The sequence below is a fragment of the Podarcis liolepis genome (assembly GCF_965112155.1).
Source record: "Podarcis liolepis genome assembly, chromosome: 7".
Classification (NCBI taxonomy): domain Eukaryota; kingdom Metazoa; phylum Chordata; class Lepidosauria; order Squamata; family Lacertidae; genus Podarcis; species Podarcis liolepis.
This window is the reverse complement of record NC_139561.1, coordinates 5,215,831-5,233,322: the sequence shown is the minus strand read 5'-3', so window position 1 is coordinate 5,233,322 and position 17,492 is coordinate 5,215,831. Positions and strand designations below refer to the sequence as shown.

Genomic DNA, 17,492 nt, shown 5'->3' with positions numbered 1-17,492 from the left:
TTTGTATGCCATCAATCTTCACATCTGACTCTTGAGTAAACTTATTTATGTTTTATAAAGGGAAGGTATGCAATTCAGAGGAGTGGGGGGTTGTTCAAATGAAATAAACCTTTACCTGAAAATTCAGTACTTCAGATGCTGGTCTGTTGCATGAAAAACAACAAAACCATGTGGCATCTTAAGAGGGCTGAATCAAGACCATGATGCTCCCTGGGCCAGCAGCTTTTAGTGGGTACCCTACTCTACTCCCAACTCTAGAGTCGCATGTACGACGTATTGGGCATGTGAACACACAAACACTCACACAAAGAAAAAGCATGTTATGTGCAACGATGGGGTGGTAAGCTCTACTCACACTCAGATTAATGGGCCTAAGTTATGTCCATCAATTTCAATAGGTTTACTGTGAGCAGTGCTTAGCTGGATACAAGCCATGTGGGAAACATTTCTACATATCTTAAAGCAGGGGTAGCCAATGTGGTGCTTCCCAGATGATGTTGGACTGCAGTTGTTGCCATTTGCTGAGCATTAATCCGTAAACAGACCCCCATGTTGCAATATAGACAAGCTGAACAAAATAACACAACACGATGGCCAATAACAATGGCACAGAACACTACTGTATTTATAGACTAATCCAAATGATCAGAAATTGCAACCAAAGTCTCTAAATCTTCACCACTCGTGGCAGACTAATTCAAAAGTTTGATATATACATAATCTTGATGAAGAATTGATTAAGATTGGCTGATGAAGCATTGAATGAAACAGATTGGTTATCCGGAAACTTCTGTTCCAGCGATATTTGATGACAGATTATGGGACGCGGATAGCGCTGTGGGTTAAACCACTTGCCGCTCAGAAGGTCGGCAGTTCAAATCCTCGCGATGGGGTGAGCTCCCGTTGCTCAGTCTCTGCTCCTGCCAACCCAGCAGTTTGAAAGCGCAAGTGCAAGTAGATAAATAGGTACTGCTCTGGCAGGAAGGTAAACGGTGTTTCCATGCGCTGCTCTGGTTCACCAGAAGCGGCTTAGTCATGCTGGCCACATGACCTGGAAGCTGGCTCCCTTCAGCCAATAAAGCGAGATGAGCACCGCAACCCCAGTTGGCCACGACTGGACCTAATGGTCAGGGGTCCCTTTACCTTTACCTATGTATATATCAAATTTTTGAATTATTCTGCTGTGACTGGTGAAGGTTTAGAGACTTTAGTTGCAATTTCTGATTAAATAGTGTTAATGCCATTGTTATTGGCCATTGCGTTGTGTTATTTTGTTCAATTTGCTGACCATTGGCCATGCTTCCTGGGACCAATGGCAACAGCAGCCCACAACATCTGGAGGGAACCGAGCTGGCTGCATCTTCTGCACTTCACCGGAAGCAAGACTGGAAAGGCCCCTTCACACATTTGTTCTGCCAAGGGGTCTTCTTCAGTGCAAGCACTGGCTTCACCCCAGGTGCTGTGTGGCTTTCCTGGCCCTCTTCCAACCTGCACATGCTGGATGTTGCCACCTGCCTCAGGGAAGCCTGCCTGATTCCCCTGCTGCCTAGGTCCAGGGTGTGGCCATTACGGCGAAAGGGCAGCGTCTGGAACACGGCCAGCAGCATGGGCCCCTTGCTCTGGTGGAGACCCCTTTGCACAGTTGACACATGAAGGGGGCTTGACACATCACCAAAGGGAGCAGGGCGATGTGCTGCCTCCTGCCCCCACCCGACCCCCTTCCACAGGCGGGGCACAGCCTCCTGCTCTTCTGCTGCCTCAGACGGCTGCTTCATTCCGCCTAATGGGTGGGCCGGCTCCGGTTCTTTGGCAACTTTTCTTCTCTAGAACCCCTGTTTTTAACTCTGTGGCACAGAGCTGTGAAATGCGTTCCAGGAAATGCGCCGAGCTGTTTTATATCCCAGAAAGGCAGAGTTTGCTGAATGGCACCCTTTCTGCTCCTGAGCTGTGAGAGGAGAAGTGGCCTCCCTCGTGCTTTTTGGTTCCAGGCTGCAGGGAGAGGAGGTGGCTACGCTACCGAGCACCGCAGGGGGGCCTTACTCCCGAGGAGACATGCATAGGGTGGCGCTGCAGGCGCCTGATCCTCTCCAAACATGACTCCAACAAGCACACCCTAAAAGGTAAAGGTAAAGGGACCCCTGACCATTAGGTCCAGTCATGGCTGACTCTGGGGTTGTGGCGCTCATCTCGCTTTATTGGCCGAGGGAGCCGGCGTACAGCTTCTGGGTCATGTAGCCAGCAGGACTAAGCCGCTTCTGGCGAACCAGAGCAGCGCACAGAAACGCCGTTTACCTTCCTGTCGGAGTGGTACCTATTTATCTACTTGCACTTGGATGTGCTTTTGAACTGCTAGGTTGGCAGGAGCAGGGACCGAGCAACGGGAGCTCACCCCGTCACTGCGGGGATTCGAACCGCCAACCTTCTGATCGGCAAGCCCTAGGCTCTGTGGTTTAACCCAAAGCGCCACCCGCATCCCCTAAGCACTCCCTCCTGCCCCGCAAATGGCCGCCCGCGGAAGTACTGCTGCCCCGAGCTGGCGGGAGCCCAGCGCCGGAACCAAGTGAACTGGGCCCCTTTGGGCTTGGCGGGCTCCGGAAAGACACGAGCGACTTCGGCAGGGCGGGGGCGCAGGCGCAATAGCTGGGCTGCGCCTCCCGGCAGCTGGGCGCTCGGTGGCGCTGCTCTGCGCGATGGCTGCGGCGCGGGAGGCCGGCAAGAGGCTCGCCATCGAAGGAAACATTGGTAAGGGGGCTGGGGAGGGGGGCAGGAGGAGCTCGGGGGTCTTTTCTTCCATTGTATGTCGGCAGCGCCGTCCTGAGACTTGGAAGCGCCCGTCCGGCCGGGGGGGGGGGAGGGAGGGAGGAGGAACTCTGCACTTGCTCAGAGGCAGCCTTATTATTGCCTCGGTCGCCCCAGGGCTCGGGCCCTTGCACGGTTGCAGGATCTATGCCTTAGGAGCAATGCTCCGCCCCATTCCCCGTCTTGCTCCAGTTGGGGAAGACGCGCAGTCTCGGGCTTTGGCGAACCTCCAGGGAAGATCTTGGTTGGGTGGTGATTGATTGATTTACTATATTTCTATTTTTTTATTTTTTTATTAGTTTTACAACATTTTTTAAACAGTACAAACATATAAAAAGACAAACAAACATATATAATTTCATAACCTTTTTTTCATAACCCTCATTTCTCGGACTCCCCCATACCTCCCCTTTCTGCATCCCAATTTCCAAAGTTATTTCAGCAACTTCCAAATAATTTTATCAAATATGTAACCTCTTAGTCTTTTCTTCAGCTTAATCTTATGTCACTGTGATCCCTTTTTCTTTCTCAACACCTCGACATTTTAGCATTCATCAATTTTATAATAGTTCTTAAGATATATACTTTAAATAAAGAAATTTAAAGAAAGATATTTACTATATTTCTAGGCTGCTTTTCATTCAGATGAATAGCAGGCAGTTACAAACAGTAAATAACATTCCAAACTCAACACAAATCATATAGAACAGATAACAAATCATAAGTAAAACCATTACAATCCATATAGCACCATCAACTAAAAAGGCTAAAGCATGAACTGGTGCCTCCGCAAGTGTTCAGAAGTGAATGGAACTTGGTGGTGGTGGTTGCAAGAGCGCAGTTAGGTTGGGCGGTATTATTACGCCCCATAATATGCAGAAAGGGAGTGGGGCCAGGGTGAGGTGCCAAGTGGGTCACATGCACACCATACGTTTGAAGCATATGGCATCCGAATCCTGGGAACTGTGGTCGCTTAAGAGTGCTGGGTATTGGAGCTCCTTGAGGAGCAAACTACAGGTCCCAGGATTCTTTATCCAATGAAGCTGAGTGTTGGAAGATTCAGGACAGGGGGGGGGAATGTCCTCCTTCATGCAGCACGTAGTTTAACCATGGAACTCTCTTCCACAGGAGGCAGCAGTGGTCACCAACTAGGTAAAGGTAAAGGTTCCCCTGCCCGTACGGGCCAGTCGTGTCCGACTCTAGGGTTGTGCGCTCATCTCACTCTAGAGGCCGGGAGCCAGCTCTGTCCTCAGACACTTCCGGGTCACATGGCCAGCGTGACAAAGCTGCTCTGGCGAGCCAGCACCAGCGCACCACACGGAAACGCCGTTTACCTTCCCGCTATAAAGCGGTACCCTATTTATCTACTTGCACTTAGGGGTGCTTTCGAACTGCTAGGTGGGCAGGACCTGGGACCGAACGACGGGAGCTCACCCCACTGCGGGGATTCGAACCGCCGACCATACGATCGGCAAGTCCTAGGCACTGAGGTTTTACCCACAGTGGTACCTCGCAAGACGAATGCCTCGCAAGACAAAAAACTCGCTAGACGAAAGGTTTTTCCGTTTTCGATTTGCCTCGCAAGACGAATTTCCCTATGGGCTTGCTTCGCAAGACGAAAACGTCTCGCGACTTTTTTTTCTTTGTCTAAAAACAAAGACATGTTTTGTTTATAAAGTTAATTTATTTTCCCTTAAATTTTGGAACTGCTCTTTACAGTATGTGTGACTTTAAAGAGCAGTTAATAAACTGTTGTTGTACCAAATTTGGCTTTGTTTGGCCTTTTTTTGACCATAGGAACGCATTAATTGATTTTCAATGCATTCCTATGGGATTTCGTGATTCGCAAGACGAAAAATTCGCTAGACGACAAAAATTGCGGAACGAATTAATTTCGTCTTGCGGGGCACCACTGTACTGCTTGACTGAAACCCCCACCCACCCTCAGAGCTGTTTGCCAGAATGATTCTTAGGGGGAAGCCATGTGCTCCAAGTATGTGGTGTGAATGTTACATCCCATCTCCACGGCTCATTCTCTGCACAACGTAAGCAAAACGAGGTTGCTTTTCCTTTTGCTGATATTTGGAAATGCAGTATAAGGAGGAATGTTGGCTAATGGGCATACGTGCTTTTTGCTCCGCCAGCGGTGGGGAAGTCAACGTTTGTGAGAGTGCTCAGAAAAGCCTTTCCAGAATGGTCCATGACCTCGGAGCCAGTGTCCAAGTGGCAGAAAGTTCAAGCTGCTGGTCCCCACCAGGTAAGAGTCCAGATGTAAAACTTGTTAGGTCTGTAAGGAACTGAGCTATTTTGGTTCAGAATATTGTATTCAGTCAACTGGGAGTTCTTCTTCAGTACAAGAATTCTGAGCAAAGCGGAAACTTGCCTTCTTACCAAAATGATCATTCAGATAAAATAACCATTCACTCTCGTGCAACTTCCTTTGGCACCAAAGAGTAGTCACCCTCTTTGTGCTAAAGCAGGCTTCCTCAAACTCAGCCCTCCAGATGTTTTGAGACTACAATTCCCATCATCCCTGACCACTGGTCCTGCTAGCTAGGGATCATGGGAGTTGTAAGCCAAAAATATCTGGAGGGCCGAGTTTGAGGAAGCCTGTGCTAAAGGTTATAAGAACACCAGTAGAGCCTGCCGGATCAGGCCAGTGGCCCACTGAGTCCAGCATCCTGTTCCCACTGTGGCTAAGCAGATGCTTGTGGGAAACCTTCCAGCAGGGAACGACTGCAAGAGCAGCCCTCTCTCCTCCTGTGGTTTCCAGGAGCTGGTGTTCAGAAGTGTTGCTGCCTCCGACTGGGCAGGCAGAGCACTGCCATCGTGGCTTATATAGCCACCAATAGCCTCATCTTCCTGAATCTTCCAACGTTTGGCTCCCCTGAATGCATACGAAGTTTTGTGTTCTGAGAGAGGTAGAAAAATATTTCTCTATCCACTTTCTCCATACCATGCATGATTTTATAAAGTTCAAAAAAACTTCTATAAAGATTTTTAAAGACTCCACCCATCCCCTATGCTGTTCCTTATGTGCTTCTATTTATCCCAGCTTGCTGGATGGGACTGATAGGAGTCCAAAACATCTGGAGGGCACCAAGTGGGAGAAGGTTGAGCTGGAGGGAGGCGAAAAGAAGAGGAACCTTGCAATATCTTCACATGGCACAGTTTCACAGGCCCTGCTGTGGCCTCCCCCCAGAGAGCACGCACTTTGTTTTGTGGTTCCTGTTCCGTTCGGTTCTTAAATGTTTGTCTCTTAAATTATTCCCCGTCACAGGCCTCTCCTTCTCAGAGCTTTGCAAACCTGCTTCAAATGATGTATCAGGAGCCCTCGCGATGGTCCTACACGTTCCAGACTTACTCATGCCTGAGTCGGCTGAAGGCGCAGCTGGAGCCTCTGTCTGTCAAGCCCCTGAAGATGTGGGACCACGTGCGGGTTTTTGAGAGATCTATATACAGTGATAGGTATGGGGCCACAGTCCTGTTCCTGAAGTTGGCAGCAGCAGCAGCAGCAACAGTGAGATGGGGCCACAGGCCAAGAGAAGTGGGGAGATGTTTGCCTTTTGAAAGAACTGTACACCCCCTTTTGAAATGTTCTCAAGTATTCAGTGCCCCCTCTCCATGTGCAGAGTGCTCTGCAGTTTCTTCCCACGCTTTCATTGTTGTTGAATGTCCTTGCAGTTCCTTTCAACTTATAATTGGGGAAACTAAGGACGGTGCCCCCTTAGCAAGGAAAGCTTTGCCATTCCTTCCATTGCAGCCTCTTCCCCACAAGGAAGAGGAAAACCTTCCATTTTGTAATGATGAATGGATGCCAATTGCAAATACAATATTTGGGAAGCTTGGCAGTTTCGCATTTATCTCTGACTTGCCTAAATAAAAAATTCCTTCCAGTAGCACCTTAAAGACCAACTAAGTTAGTTCTTGGTATGAGCTTTCGTGTGCATGCACACTTCTTCAGATACACTGAAACAGAAGTTGCCAGATCCTTCTATATAGTGAGAAGGTGGGGAGGGGTATTACTCAGAAGGGTGGTGGGAATGGGAGATTGGCAGATAGCTGAGATGAGCCTGTTGACGACTCTTAACGACTGTAATAGGTCTTACAGGAAAAGGCAAGGGGTGAGAAGGGTCTGGCAACTTCTGTTTCAGTGTATCTGAAGAAGTGTGCATGCACACGAAAGCTCATACCAAGAACTAACTTAGTTGGTCTTTAAGGTGCTACTGGAAGGAATTTTTATTTTGACTATGACAGACCAACACGGCTACCTATCTGTATCTGACTTGCCTGTTCTTCTTCCTGTGTTTGTTGTTGTGCGGCTGGTTTAACTACATGGTCCTCCCCCAGGTACGTCTTTGCCAAAAACCTGTTTGAGATTGGCCACCTGGCAGAGATTGAGTGGGCAATTTACCAGGACTGGCACACTTTTCTCCAACAAGCATTCGGGGACCAGCTTGACATCCATGGCTTCCTTTATCTACGGGCACCTCCAGAGGTAACTGGAAACCTCTGTTATATTCATTAGACACTTCACCACCTCCCACCCTCAAAAATGAAAGTCAAAGTGATTTACAAAAATGAAGCTTGAAAGCAAGTGTTAAGGCAAGATGGTTCACTCCTGTAGGAAACTGCCTGCTACATCTCTGTCTGAGTCATTGCTCTGGCTGCCTCACCTTCTACTCTGCTGAAGGCAGGTAAATCGGCAGGCTTGTTGCATTGGATGTGAATGGATCCTTCAAAGTTGGTGCCCTGGGTGCACCTTCTCCCAGTCAGGAAGCATGTCCGTGAAGGTTTGGGTGGGCTTCTTTAATCATAGAATTTTAGAGGTGAAAGGGATACCAGGGGTCATCTAGTCCAACCCCCTGCAATTCAGGAATCAAGGCAAGTTTTGACTTGTATACATCAACAGTGGCTCTGCTTTGTTAGCCCAGGGGCCACATTTTGTACCAGCAAGTTCTCCAGGGGCCGCAGTACGTGTTAGGCATTGTCTGAAAAGTCGGTGTGATGACCAGCACACCTGCGCATATGTGTGCGCACACATCAGAACACCATGCATGCAACACATCACACCACTGAGCACTCATGCAGAGCAGAGATTGTGAAGGAGGGGGTGGTACTTGGTTGTTCCAGCTAGAAACACAGCAGTTTTCTCCATTGCAACCCAGAACGCGTTTCCCATTCAAGAGGGAGAACGGAGAAGACAATGGAAAGGGAAAGCCACGAGAGAGTTAGTGTGGCCAGCCAGGTGCCTGTGGGAAATCCGCAAGCAGGATTAATAATGATAACAACAACAACAACAATAATATATACCCCGCCCTCCCCAGCCAATGCCAGGCTCAGGTCAGCTAACATCAATAAAATCACAGTAAAAACATAATAGGGGGAAAAGAGGGGGGGGGGAGGAAAAAACCCCCCAATTAACATGCAGGTTAAAATTCATTTTAAAATGCAGCCTCATTTTAAAGTAGCTGATAAATCAAGACCATAAGGGGAGGGAAACATAAGGGTCAGACTGAGTCCAAACCAAAGGCCAGGTGGAACAGCTCTGTCTTGCAGGCTCTGCGGAAAGATGTCAAGTCCCACAGGGCCCTAGTCTCTTGTGACAGAGCGTTCCACCACGTCGGGGCCAGTACTGAAAAGGCCCTGGCCCTAGTTGAGACCAATCTAACCTCCTTGAGGCTCAGGACCTCCAAAGTGTTGTTATTTGTGGACCTTAAGGTCCTCCGCGGGGCCTACCAGGAGAGGCGGTCCCATAGGTACGAGGGTCAAGCACAAGACACTCTCCCCTCCTGTAGTTTCCAGCAACTGATATTCAGAACCCTTTAGCCTTGTAGCCATCACTGCCTTCTGTGGGAGCAAGTTCCATAGTTTAACTCTGGGCTGCATGAAGAAGGACTCCCTTCTGTCTGTCTAGAAACTTCCAACATTCATATTCATGGGATGTTCAAGAGTTTTATTGTTACGAGAGAGAGGGAGGGAAAACGCGTTATCTATCCACTCTCTCCACACCATGCATAATTTTATAAACTTCTATCCTGTTGCCAGTTACTCACTATTTCTCTGAACTAAAAAGTCCCAAGTGCAGCAACCTTTCCTTGCAAGGGAATCGCTGCATCCCCTTGGCTGCTGTTTTCTGAAGCTTTCCCAACTCTACAATATCCTTCTTGAGGTGAGGACTGTACACAGGACTGTAATCCAAATGTGGCCTCATCATAAGATTTGCATAACGGCATTACGATCCTGGCAGGTCTATTGTCAATGCCTTTCCTAATGATCCCTAGAATGGAATTTGCTTTTTTCACAGCTGCTGCATTCTGGGCCTATAGAAAGTCACTTGGGGCACCACAATTCAAGAAGGACACTGACAAACTGGAACGTGTCCAGAGGAGGGCAACCAAAATGGTCCAAGGCCTGGAAACGATGCCTTATGAGGAACGGCTAAGGGAGCTGGGCATGTTTAGCCTGGAGAAGAGGAGGTTAAGGGGTGATATGATAGCCATGTTCAAATATATAAAAGGATGTCACATAGAGGAGGGGGAAAGGTTGTTTTCTGCTGCTCCAGAGAAGCGGACACGGAGCAATGGATCCAAACTACAAGAAAGAAGATTCCACCTAAACATTAGGAAGAACTTCCTGACAGTAAGAGCTGTTTGACAGTGGAATTTGCTGCCAAGGAGTGTGGTGGAGTCTCCTGCTTTGGAGGTCTTTAAGCAGAGGCTTGACAACTATATGTCAGGAGTGCTCTGATGGTGTTTCCTGCTTGGCAGGGGGTTGGACTCGATGGCCCTTGTGGTCTCTTCCAACTCTATGATTCTATGACCCTCCTTCCTCCAGGAAGGAACACATGAAGTAAGGCTTGCATTGTTTGCTCCATTGGTAAACCTCCTTGGGTGTGAGAATGAAGTGTGCCTCTCTGGCAGAACAGGAGTTGCTGGTTTTCAGGCAGTGTGGGGCTCTGGCGCTCATGCCGCTGGCCAATGAATTTCCCTTTCCCTCCTTTCAGATCTGCATGGAAAGATTGCGCCAAAGAGGGAGGCCTGAAGAGAAGGGGGTCCAGCTGCGCTACCTGGAGCAGCTTCACACTCAGCACGAACATTGGCTCATGGAGAAGAGCACAGAGTGAGTCACAGGCGGAGCAGCAGAGAGCTGGCTTCAGTGGCAAGGCAGTTGTGGCTCTGCAGGCAGCGCCTGCGCCTGAGCCTCTTCATTTTGGTTGCACACGGTTGTGTCATGTGGGAGGTGTATGTTGGTGCCAGAGCACCTGCTGCATCCCACACGGAAGAGAGAAGCATGCAGCCAAGCCACAGTTCCCGTCACCTGGAGATGAGGATGATTGTTTGCATCCCACCTTTCCTTCAAGGATCTCAAGGCGATGTATGTGGTCCTCTCGCTCCCTGTTTTATTCTCACAACAACTCTGTGAAGTGGGTTCGGCTCCAAGACACTGACTGTCCCAAGGCTTCTGAGTGAGAATTTGCGTCCAGGTCTCCCAGGTCCTTGTCCAACACTTTAACTGCTAAACATTACTGCAGCTGGGCTATGATGCTGAACAGCAGAAAGGGCCAAAAGGAACCAGGAAGTCTTGGTAGCACAGAAATGGGTGGGCTAAAGACCATGAGGTGCAGGAGGGCAGCTGTGTACAGACGGGTGCTGTGTCCTGGGCTGCGCACAACTCAGGCCCCAAAATAAGATATGTGGCAGGCAACATTTGGAAGTGGGCCATGGGGTGTATTTGCCATTCGCTTCCCAACCAGAATCCTTTACAGTCTCTTGCTCACCAGACACAATTAGTGGGCTCTGGATCACTCTAGAGCAGCTTTCCTAACAGTAAGTCAGGCCTGATCCAGATTACTCTTTTATGATTAATTTGGGATTACTTATTGGCAGAAACAGATAGGTAGCCGTGTTGGTCTGCCATAGTCAAAATAAAAGAATTCCTTCCAGTAGCACCTTAAAGACCAACTAAGTTAGTTCTTGGTATGAGCTTTCGTGTGCATGAACACTTCTTCAGATACACTGAAACAGAAGTTGCCAGATCCTTCTATATAGTGAGAAGGTGGGGAGGGGTATTACTCAGAAGGGTGGTGGGAATGGGTGATTGGCAGATAGCTGAGATGAGCCTGTTGACGACTCTTAACGACTGCAATAGGTCTTGCAGGAAAAGGCAAGGGGTGAGAAGGTGAAAAATGGCTTAGTCATGTATAATGAGATAAGAATCCAATGTCTTTGTTCAGACCAGGTCTCTCCATGGTTTTAAGTTTGGTAATGAGTTCATACCAAGAACTAACTTAGTTGGTCTTTAAGGTGCTACTGGAAGGAATTCTTTTATTTTTATTGGCAGAATTTATCCTTTCCCATTGTCACAGTTTACAGGCCACTACTGTGTTAGTTGCAGTGTTGTTGCAAACCAGAGAGAGGCTGGAAGTTTGCGTTCTGCAGTGGGAGCGATGTGTGAAATCACAAGCTGGCTCAGCCTCCTCCAACTTTGTGCCCTCCCCCTGTTTTAAGCTGCAACTCCTATCAGCTCCAGCTGACATGGCTGTGCTCCCATCAACTCTGGGGCACTGGCTGGGGCCGATGGGAGTTGAAGACCCAAATCTCTGGAGGGCATCAAGTTGGGAAAGGCTGCTCTAGGGTTTAAGTCGTCATCCTCCTTTATTTTTTATTCATTCTGTTCCATTTATGAATGCTTCCTGTAGTGACTAAGAATAAAAACAACTTTGTATATTTTAAGCAAGTTCAAAGCCAAGACTGGGATAAAAATCTCTACTGCACTTCTTTTAAACCTGCAAGATGTATGTTCTCATTCTGCATGCTCTGTTCTGAACACATTAGTAGGGTTTTCCAACTGTTATTTAGCAGGAAGAGAGGCAGGAAGGAATTGTTGTTGCTTTACGCCAGCAGTTAAGGCGACTACAACTTCACCCCTCCACCAAAAAGCAGAAGAGACTGTAAATTACGGGTGCCCAATGTTATCTTCCTTGCTGTTTAATCAGTAAACACATCTGACAGCCTTGCATATTGTGCTCACTTACAACTGAGCTTCCAGAATCCAGTGAGTCTTTGTGTGGTGATGACTTCGCTCAGCTGAGCTCTCTTGCCACACTGAGCCTGTCCATCAACTTCTGAACCTTAATCAGTGGAAGCAAAGCAGATGAACTTCTATGTTTTGCCTTGGTCTTTCACCCCCAGTCCTCTTGTTCTCAGCCTGTAGTTAGTCATGTCCATCTTAAAGAAGAAGTGTGTTTTCCAGTTCTACATTATTAGTTTTCAGAACCAAGCTTTTTTAAAGCTTACATAGTTGTATAGTACGAGCAAAAGCAGAAGAATAATTGTCAAGCATGATCAGAACATGGGACTATCTGACCTCCCCTTTCCACTGCTTGTGAATTCTAATGATTTAATTCATTTTAAATGAAGCCCAATTCTATATCCCTACTTACAGTGGTACCTTGGGTTACAGAGGCTTCAGGTTACACACACTTCAGGTTACAGACACTTCAGGTTACAGACTCCGCTAACCCAGAAATAGTACCTTGGGTTAAGAACTTTGCTTCAGGATGAGAACAGAAATCGTGCGGCGGCAGCAGTGGGAGGCCCCATTAGCTAAAGTGGTACCTCAGGTTAAGAACAGTTTCAGGTTAAGAACGGACCTCCAGAATGAATTAAGTTCTTAACCCAAGGTACCACTGTACTCATAAATGTGGGGCACTCCTCCTTTCTTACCCTGACATGTTTCTTCTTGTGATGATGCAGACATTTGCCCAAAACTTTGTCTCCCTCACTTGTGTTCCTCTTGATGTTGCATGTAATACTAAACTATAGTCAGAAACAAACTATGGCTTACTGTGAATTTGTGTGTTCACACAGTTCAAATTGCACCCACCCTTTGCCAAGCTGGGAGTAAACAAAGCCGCAGTGCTGGCTTAGCATTTTGTGTGAACCAGCATTGATAGTTTGCATCTCTCCAAAGGAACTAGTAAGTCGAGAACAAACCTTGACTTCTGCCCATGGTTTGTTTAGGTTAGTGTTTGCACACAACTCTAATCCACCACTGTTGTTTGTTTCTTCCCAGTTGGCAAATGGATGAGCAGAGTGGGTGTGATTTGAGCAGCACGTATCAGCTTGCTGGCACATTCATAGTAAACTATAGTTTGTTTCTGACCATGACTTACTGTTTGGTGCAAGCCAGGCCATTAACTAGCTTGTCCCATCCTTCCTCACTAGCCTGTCACTACAAACACACACCATTCTCTGTATCCTAAGTGAAGGCAAATAGAGAAAGCAGAGGTTTGGCTTGCAGTGAGGTGGCCAGTGACCTGTGGTGTTGTGAGCCTCAGTGTTACCTTAGACGAAGAAGTTTGGGGCTGAAAGATGGAGGCAGAGTGTGGGTGCATGGAGACTAGATTGTTAATGGAGCACATTGCAGAAAATGCTTGCTGCTTGCATGATGCAGAAATTAAGGTTGGCACCTTAAGCTACAATTTCTACATTTTGGGATGTGCGTAATGGAATTAGTAAGTGCCTTAAAAAACGTGGGTTTTTTTATCTGAAGGTAGAATGTATTTGGCTTTGTTTCAAGGAAATCCATTGAATTATATGAGTCATGGTGATGGTGCAAAGCAGCAAAATTTAGCTTCACTGTGGGTGTATAATAGTCAACATATGCACTATGCTTTAAGATGTTGAAAGCTCTATCTCTGTGTAATAATCTGCAATCCTTGCATGAAGCTGCAAGAGAGGCTGTTTTATAAAATTATTGCTGGTTTTATTAACTTCACAGTGTGATCAACAGTTCAAGGAGTAGATTTGGTATACTGTATAGTATAAGCCAGGGACGTGGGTGGCGCTGTGGGTTAAACCACAGAGCCAAGGCCGTTCGAATCCCCGTGACGGGGTGAGCTCCCATTGCTCGGTCCCTGCTCCTGCCAACCTAGCAGTTTGAAAGCACATCCAAGTGCAAGTAGATAAATAGGTACCGCTCCAGTGGGAAGGTAAATGGCGTTTCCGTGTGCTGCTCTTGTTCGCCAGAAGCGGCTTAGTCCTGCTGGCCACATGACCCGGAAGCTGTACGCCAGCTCCCTCGGCCAATAAAGCGAGATGAGCGCTGCAACCCCAGAGTCAGCCACAACTGGACCTAATGGCCAGGGGTCCCTTTACCTTTACCTATAGTATAAGCCACTTTTATCTCCAAATTGCTCTGGGATGGCAATGTGGTAAAGCTGAGGATTACAACAGGGGCAGGAATCTTTGGGTCCGTAGAGAGAATGTGCCCCCAGACCTCTTTGTCTGGCCCTTGGAACATTCCCCAGGCCACGCCCCTCACTGACCCTGCTTCACACCCTTTTTGGCCTGGCTGGAATGTAAGCTTGAACTCTTGATTGTCTGGATGGATGATGGAGGGGTGTGTGTGTGTGTGTGTAGAAACTACCCTACTACACAAAGGTAAAATTTCCATTCATTCTTCTGTCACCAGTATGTGACCCCGAGAAGATTGTCTAAAGGGAATGTGGCCCCTGGTCTGCAAAAGGTTCCCCTTGATCTGCTTTCAACAACCTTGGCATGTCGTGCACTGAAGGGAATGAGGTGAATTAATGAGACAACTCAAAGTCAATGCAGATGAGATCATTCAAGGAAGTGAGCTGAACTACCCACTGTAACTGAAGCCACAATATTGATTGTATAGTGAAAAGAATGAAGGAAATAACATTCTTATTGCCCCCACAGGATTCATTCTGAAAACATAAGAAATGCTCCAGTCTTGCTGCTTGATGTCACAAAGGATTTTGAGGATGACACAAATGAACAAGGGAGGCTTATGTCCCAGGTAAGATTTCACTTCTGTGAAATGTGAAAGCTTTGGTATGATGCACAAAACTTGCGTTTTCTTCCATCAGATTAAAGTTGGCACCGTAAGCTACCAATTTGCCTTAATTGTGTGCCTCTTATTCACTGGAACTAACATGGCAACAACTGAACAAACAATTGTTTGGATTTTATTTGGAGATCTGTTTCCTCTTTTTGCAGGTGAAGACTTTCATAAAGACTCTCTCAGGGGAGGCTTTCCCTTCTGCGTCTACCGCTGCCTCCTAGCCCAGGAGCTCAAAGCAGGCTCCTCTGAGTGGATGGCCACCAAGAAGAGGCCAGGAGAAAGCAGTCCTTAATGGTCAACTCCATTGGGAGTTAAGAGCTCGGCCAGGTCAGAGGTGCTTGCAAAAATTAAAGGTCTCTCTGCTCAGTACTTGCAGGGAAAGAAGCCCTCTGGGCAGCAAAATCCCAACCTAGTCTACAGATAGAAAGAAGAATTGCAACAGGTGAAAGAGAGGGGTGTTGGGGGCAATTTCACTTGGGCTAGGTGAGCTCAGAAGCCACACAGAGGCCTCTGTTCGGTCAAGTGAGAGATCAGTCCTCTGATCTCTTGCCTGGAAAGGGCCTGGCAGGGTGCTCTGCCACGTGAGAGAGTGGTGGCTCATTTAATACATTTGGGCAGTGGTGCATCTACTTAATTTTGTTGGTACTGGCTACCAGTGGCCCCTTGCCACGATTCTGGTCCTGCTCCCTCCCCAACTTCTGCTGCTGCATTTTCTCAAGGTGGGGAGTCTCAAGTTCTTGAGTCTATATGTGCCCTCAATTCCTGTGACCATGGCGTGATAGCGGTAGACACCTTGGGCTCACTTCTGTAATATATTATTTTTAAGCACCCTGCACTTAGACACCCACCTGAGTTTCCTAGGCACTGCGGGACCATCTGCACACCTTTCCATTGTCTGTGCATCAATAGCCTCCCCCTTGGAGAAGAGAGATTGGAAATTGATTGACACCGAATTCAGGGACCAACCGAGGAATCTCGAAGGTTCAGAGTGTGAAGAATAGACTGAATTCTGTACAGTTGTGTTAGTGTCTGTATGTGGCAGGTGTAAAAAAACCAGACATGTACTTGAGTTTTTCAAGGGGCTGTTGTCTCTTCTGCTGCTTCCCACCCCCAGTGCAACTCTTACTTATGTGATGGAGGCCTCCTGGGCTATAGCATCTCTGTGCATGAAGGCCACTGCATGGTTGATGTCACATACAAATATAGCAACTGTATGTTGTTTTTGAGAATACTTTTCACCTTTATCTGCCTTTATCACATTTCCATGAAATTTATCAAGTTTATCCTACAACTATAGCCCTCTTCATTCATTGCTTGTGCAAAGGGGCAACATGGATACAAAGGTTTTAATTTTTTTGTAGATTTTCCTTCAGCACAAACATCTGCAAAGTTCCTTTTAAAAGCAATGGAATAAATGGGATGTCTATCTATGAGCAGTCCAGTTTAAAGTTTAAGATAGCCCTGTGGTATAGTATCTTAAGACGCTAGAGGCACACACATCACCATGAATTTTGCAGAGAGGATATGAAAAGTATGCACAGTGCCTCTGTGGATAGTAAAGTTCACGAAGTTGGCTTTGGGAAACTGGAATATGGATGTCCAAGTATTTTTGTCCATGCATGTTTCATTCTTTTCTCCTCAAGAAATAGTCCTGTTGCATTTGATGTTGCCTTTCCAAGCCTCAGTAAACCTATATATGCAAGTTCATCAGCAGTAGATGGAATGACGTGTCACCCCCTTACTTTTTGTACATAGCATTAAAATTCATGCACCAATTAGAAATAAGCAACAGTACAAAACACTCCCTTTTTAATGCAGTGCTTTTAATGATGGGTGTTGTCAACATTTAATTTATCTCTCTTCTAATGTATAAAATTACTGTAATTTTTTTAAGGCTGCTGTGTGTGATTATGGCCTGTGTCCAGTGGTCTGTTGAAGTTCAGAGATTCTGTTTCCAAAGCTGCTTGCAGTATCCTTAGAAAGTTTTGGAGAAACCATTTCTGCCACTGGGCTATTGTCCTTATATACTCAGTTGCACTGGGGGCATCAACATTTACTGCAGCTGAAGAAATGTGTATGGGGGAGGGCAGCTGCTGGAGATCCCTTCCTCACAGTGTTCTTGAATGTTGGGTCCCTGGGTGTGGTTGGGTTCTCAATTCCCATCATCCCCAGACAGCTTAGCCCAGTGGTCAGGGAGGAGGAGTCCGGAACACTTTTCTCCTTTATGTTTTTTACTACATCTAGTTGATAGTTTCTGTCCCTGCACAAGGATATCGTTAGCATGTTACAAAATCCTCTGGTTGCAGCCCTCTTTGTGTTGCCTCTGTGTAAACATGCAGTTGACCCTGAAGATGTACATGCTTCTTGGAGTTGAATGGGAGCAACCACAGAAGTGGTGTCAGCCATGTAGACTCAAGCTCATCTTAAGCCAATTCTAAAAAGAATTGACTTCTGTGTTCCAGTCTTCTACTCATCTCACCCTCCCCCATTAAGAGGAAGGCTGCTTCTGTACCACTATAATGTGCTTTTAAAAAGATTCAGTACGCTGTTAAACCTTTCGTTTGTAGATAACTGCATTCTTCTCGAATTTGTAAAATGCTACAGTTAAATCAAGGTCCGTATAGTTAAAGCTATGGTTTTCCCAGTAGTGATGTATGGAAGTGAGAGCTGGACCATAAAGAAGGCTGATCGCCAAAGAATTGATGCTTTTGAATTCTGGTGCTGGAGGAGACTCTTGAGAGTCCCATGGACTGCAAGAAGATCAAACCTATCCATTCTTAGGGAAATCAGCCCTGAGTGCTCACTGGAAGGACAGATCC

General features: G+C 47.0%; 1 protein-coding gene across 1 annotated transcript; it reads left to right on the top strand.

Annotated features, from left to right (window-relative positions):
- Window positions 1-2,613: 2,613 nt before the first annotated feature.
- Window positions 2,614-16,683, top strand: DGUOK (deoxyguanosine kinase). The gene is made up of 7 exons (XM_083514437.1): window positions 2,614-2,742; window positions 4,944-5,056; window positions 6,080-6,267; window positions 7,150-7,297; window positions 9,806-9,921; window positions 14,529-14,628; window positions 14,829-16,683. Exons 1-7 carry the CDS (start codon window positions 2,691-2,693, stop codon window positions 14,892-14,894), a joined length of 783 nt encoding a protein of 260 aa, XP_083370563.1. The 5' UTR covers window positions 2,614-2,690; the 3' UTR covers window positions 14,895-16,683.
- The last annotated feature ends 809 nt before the right edge of the window (window positions 16,684-17,492 follow it).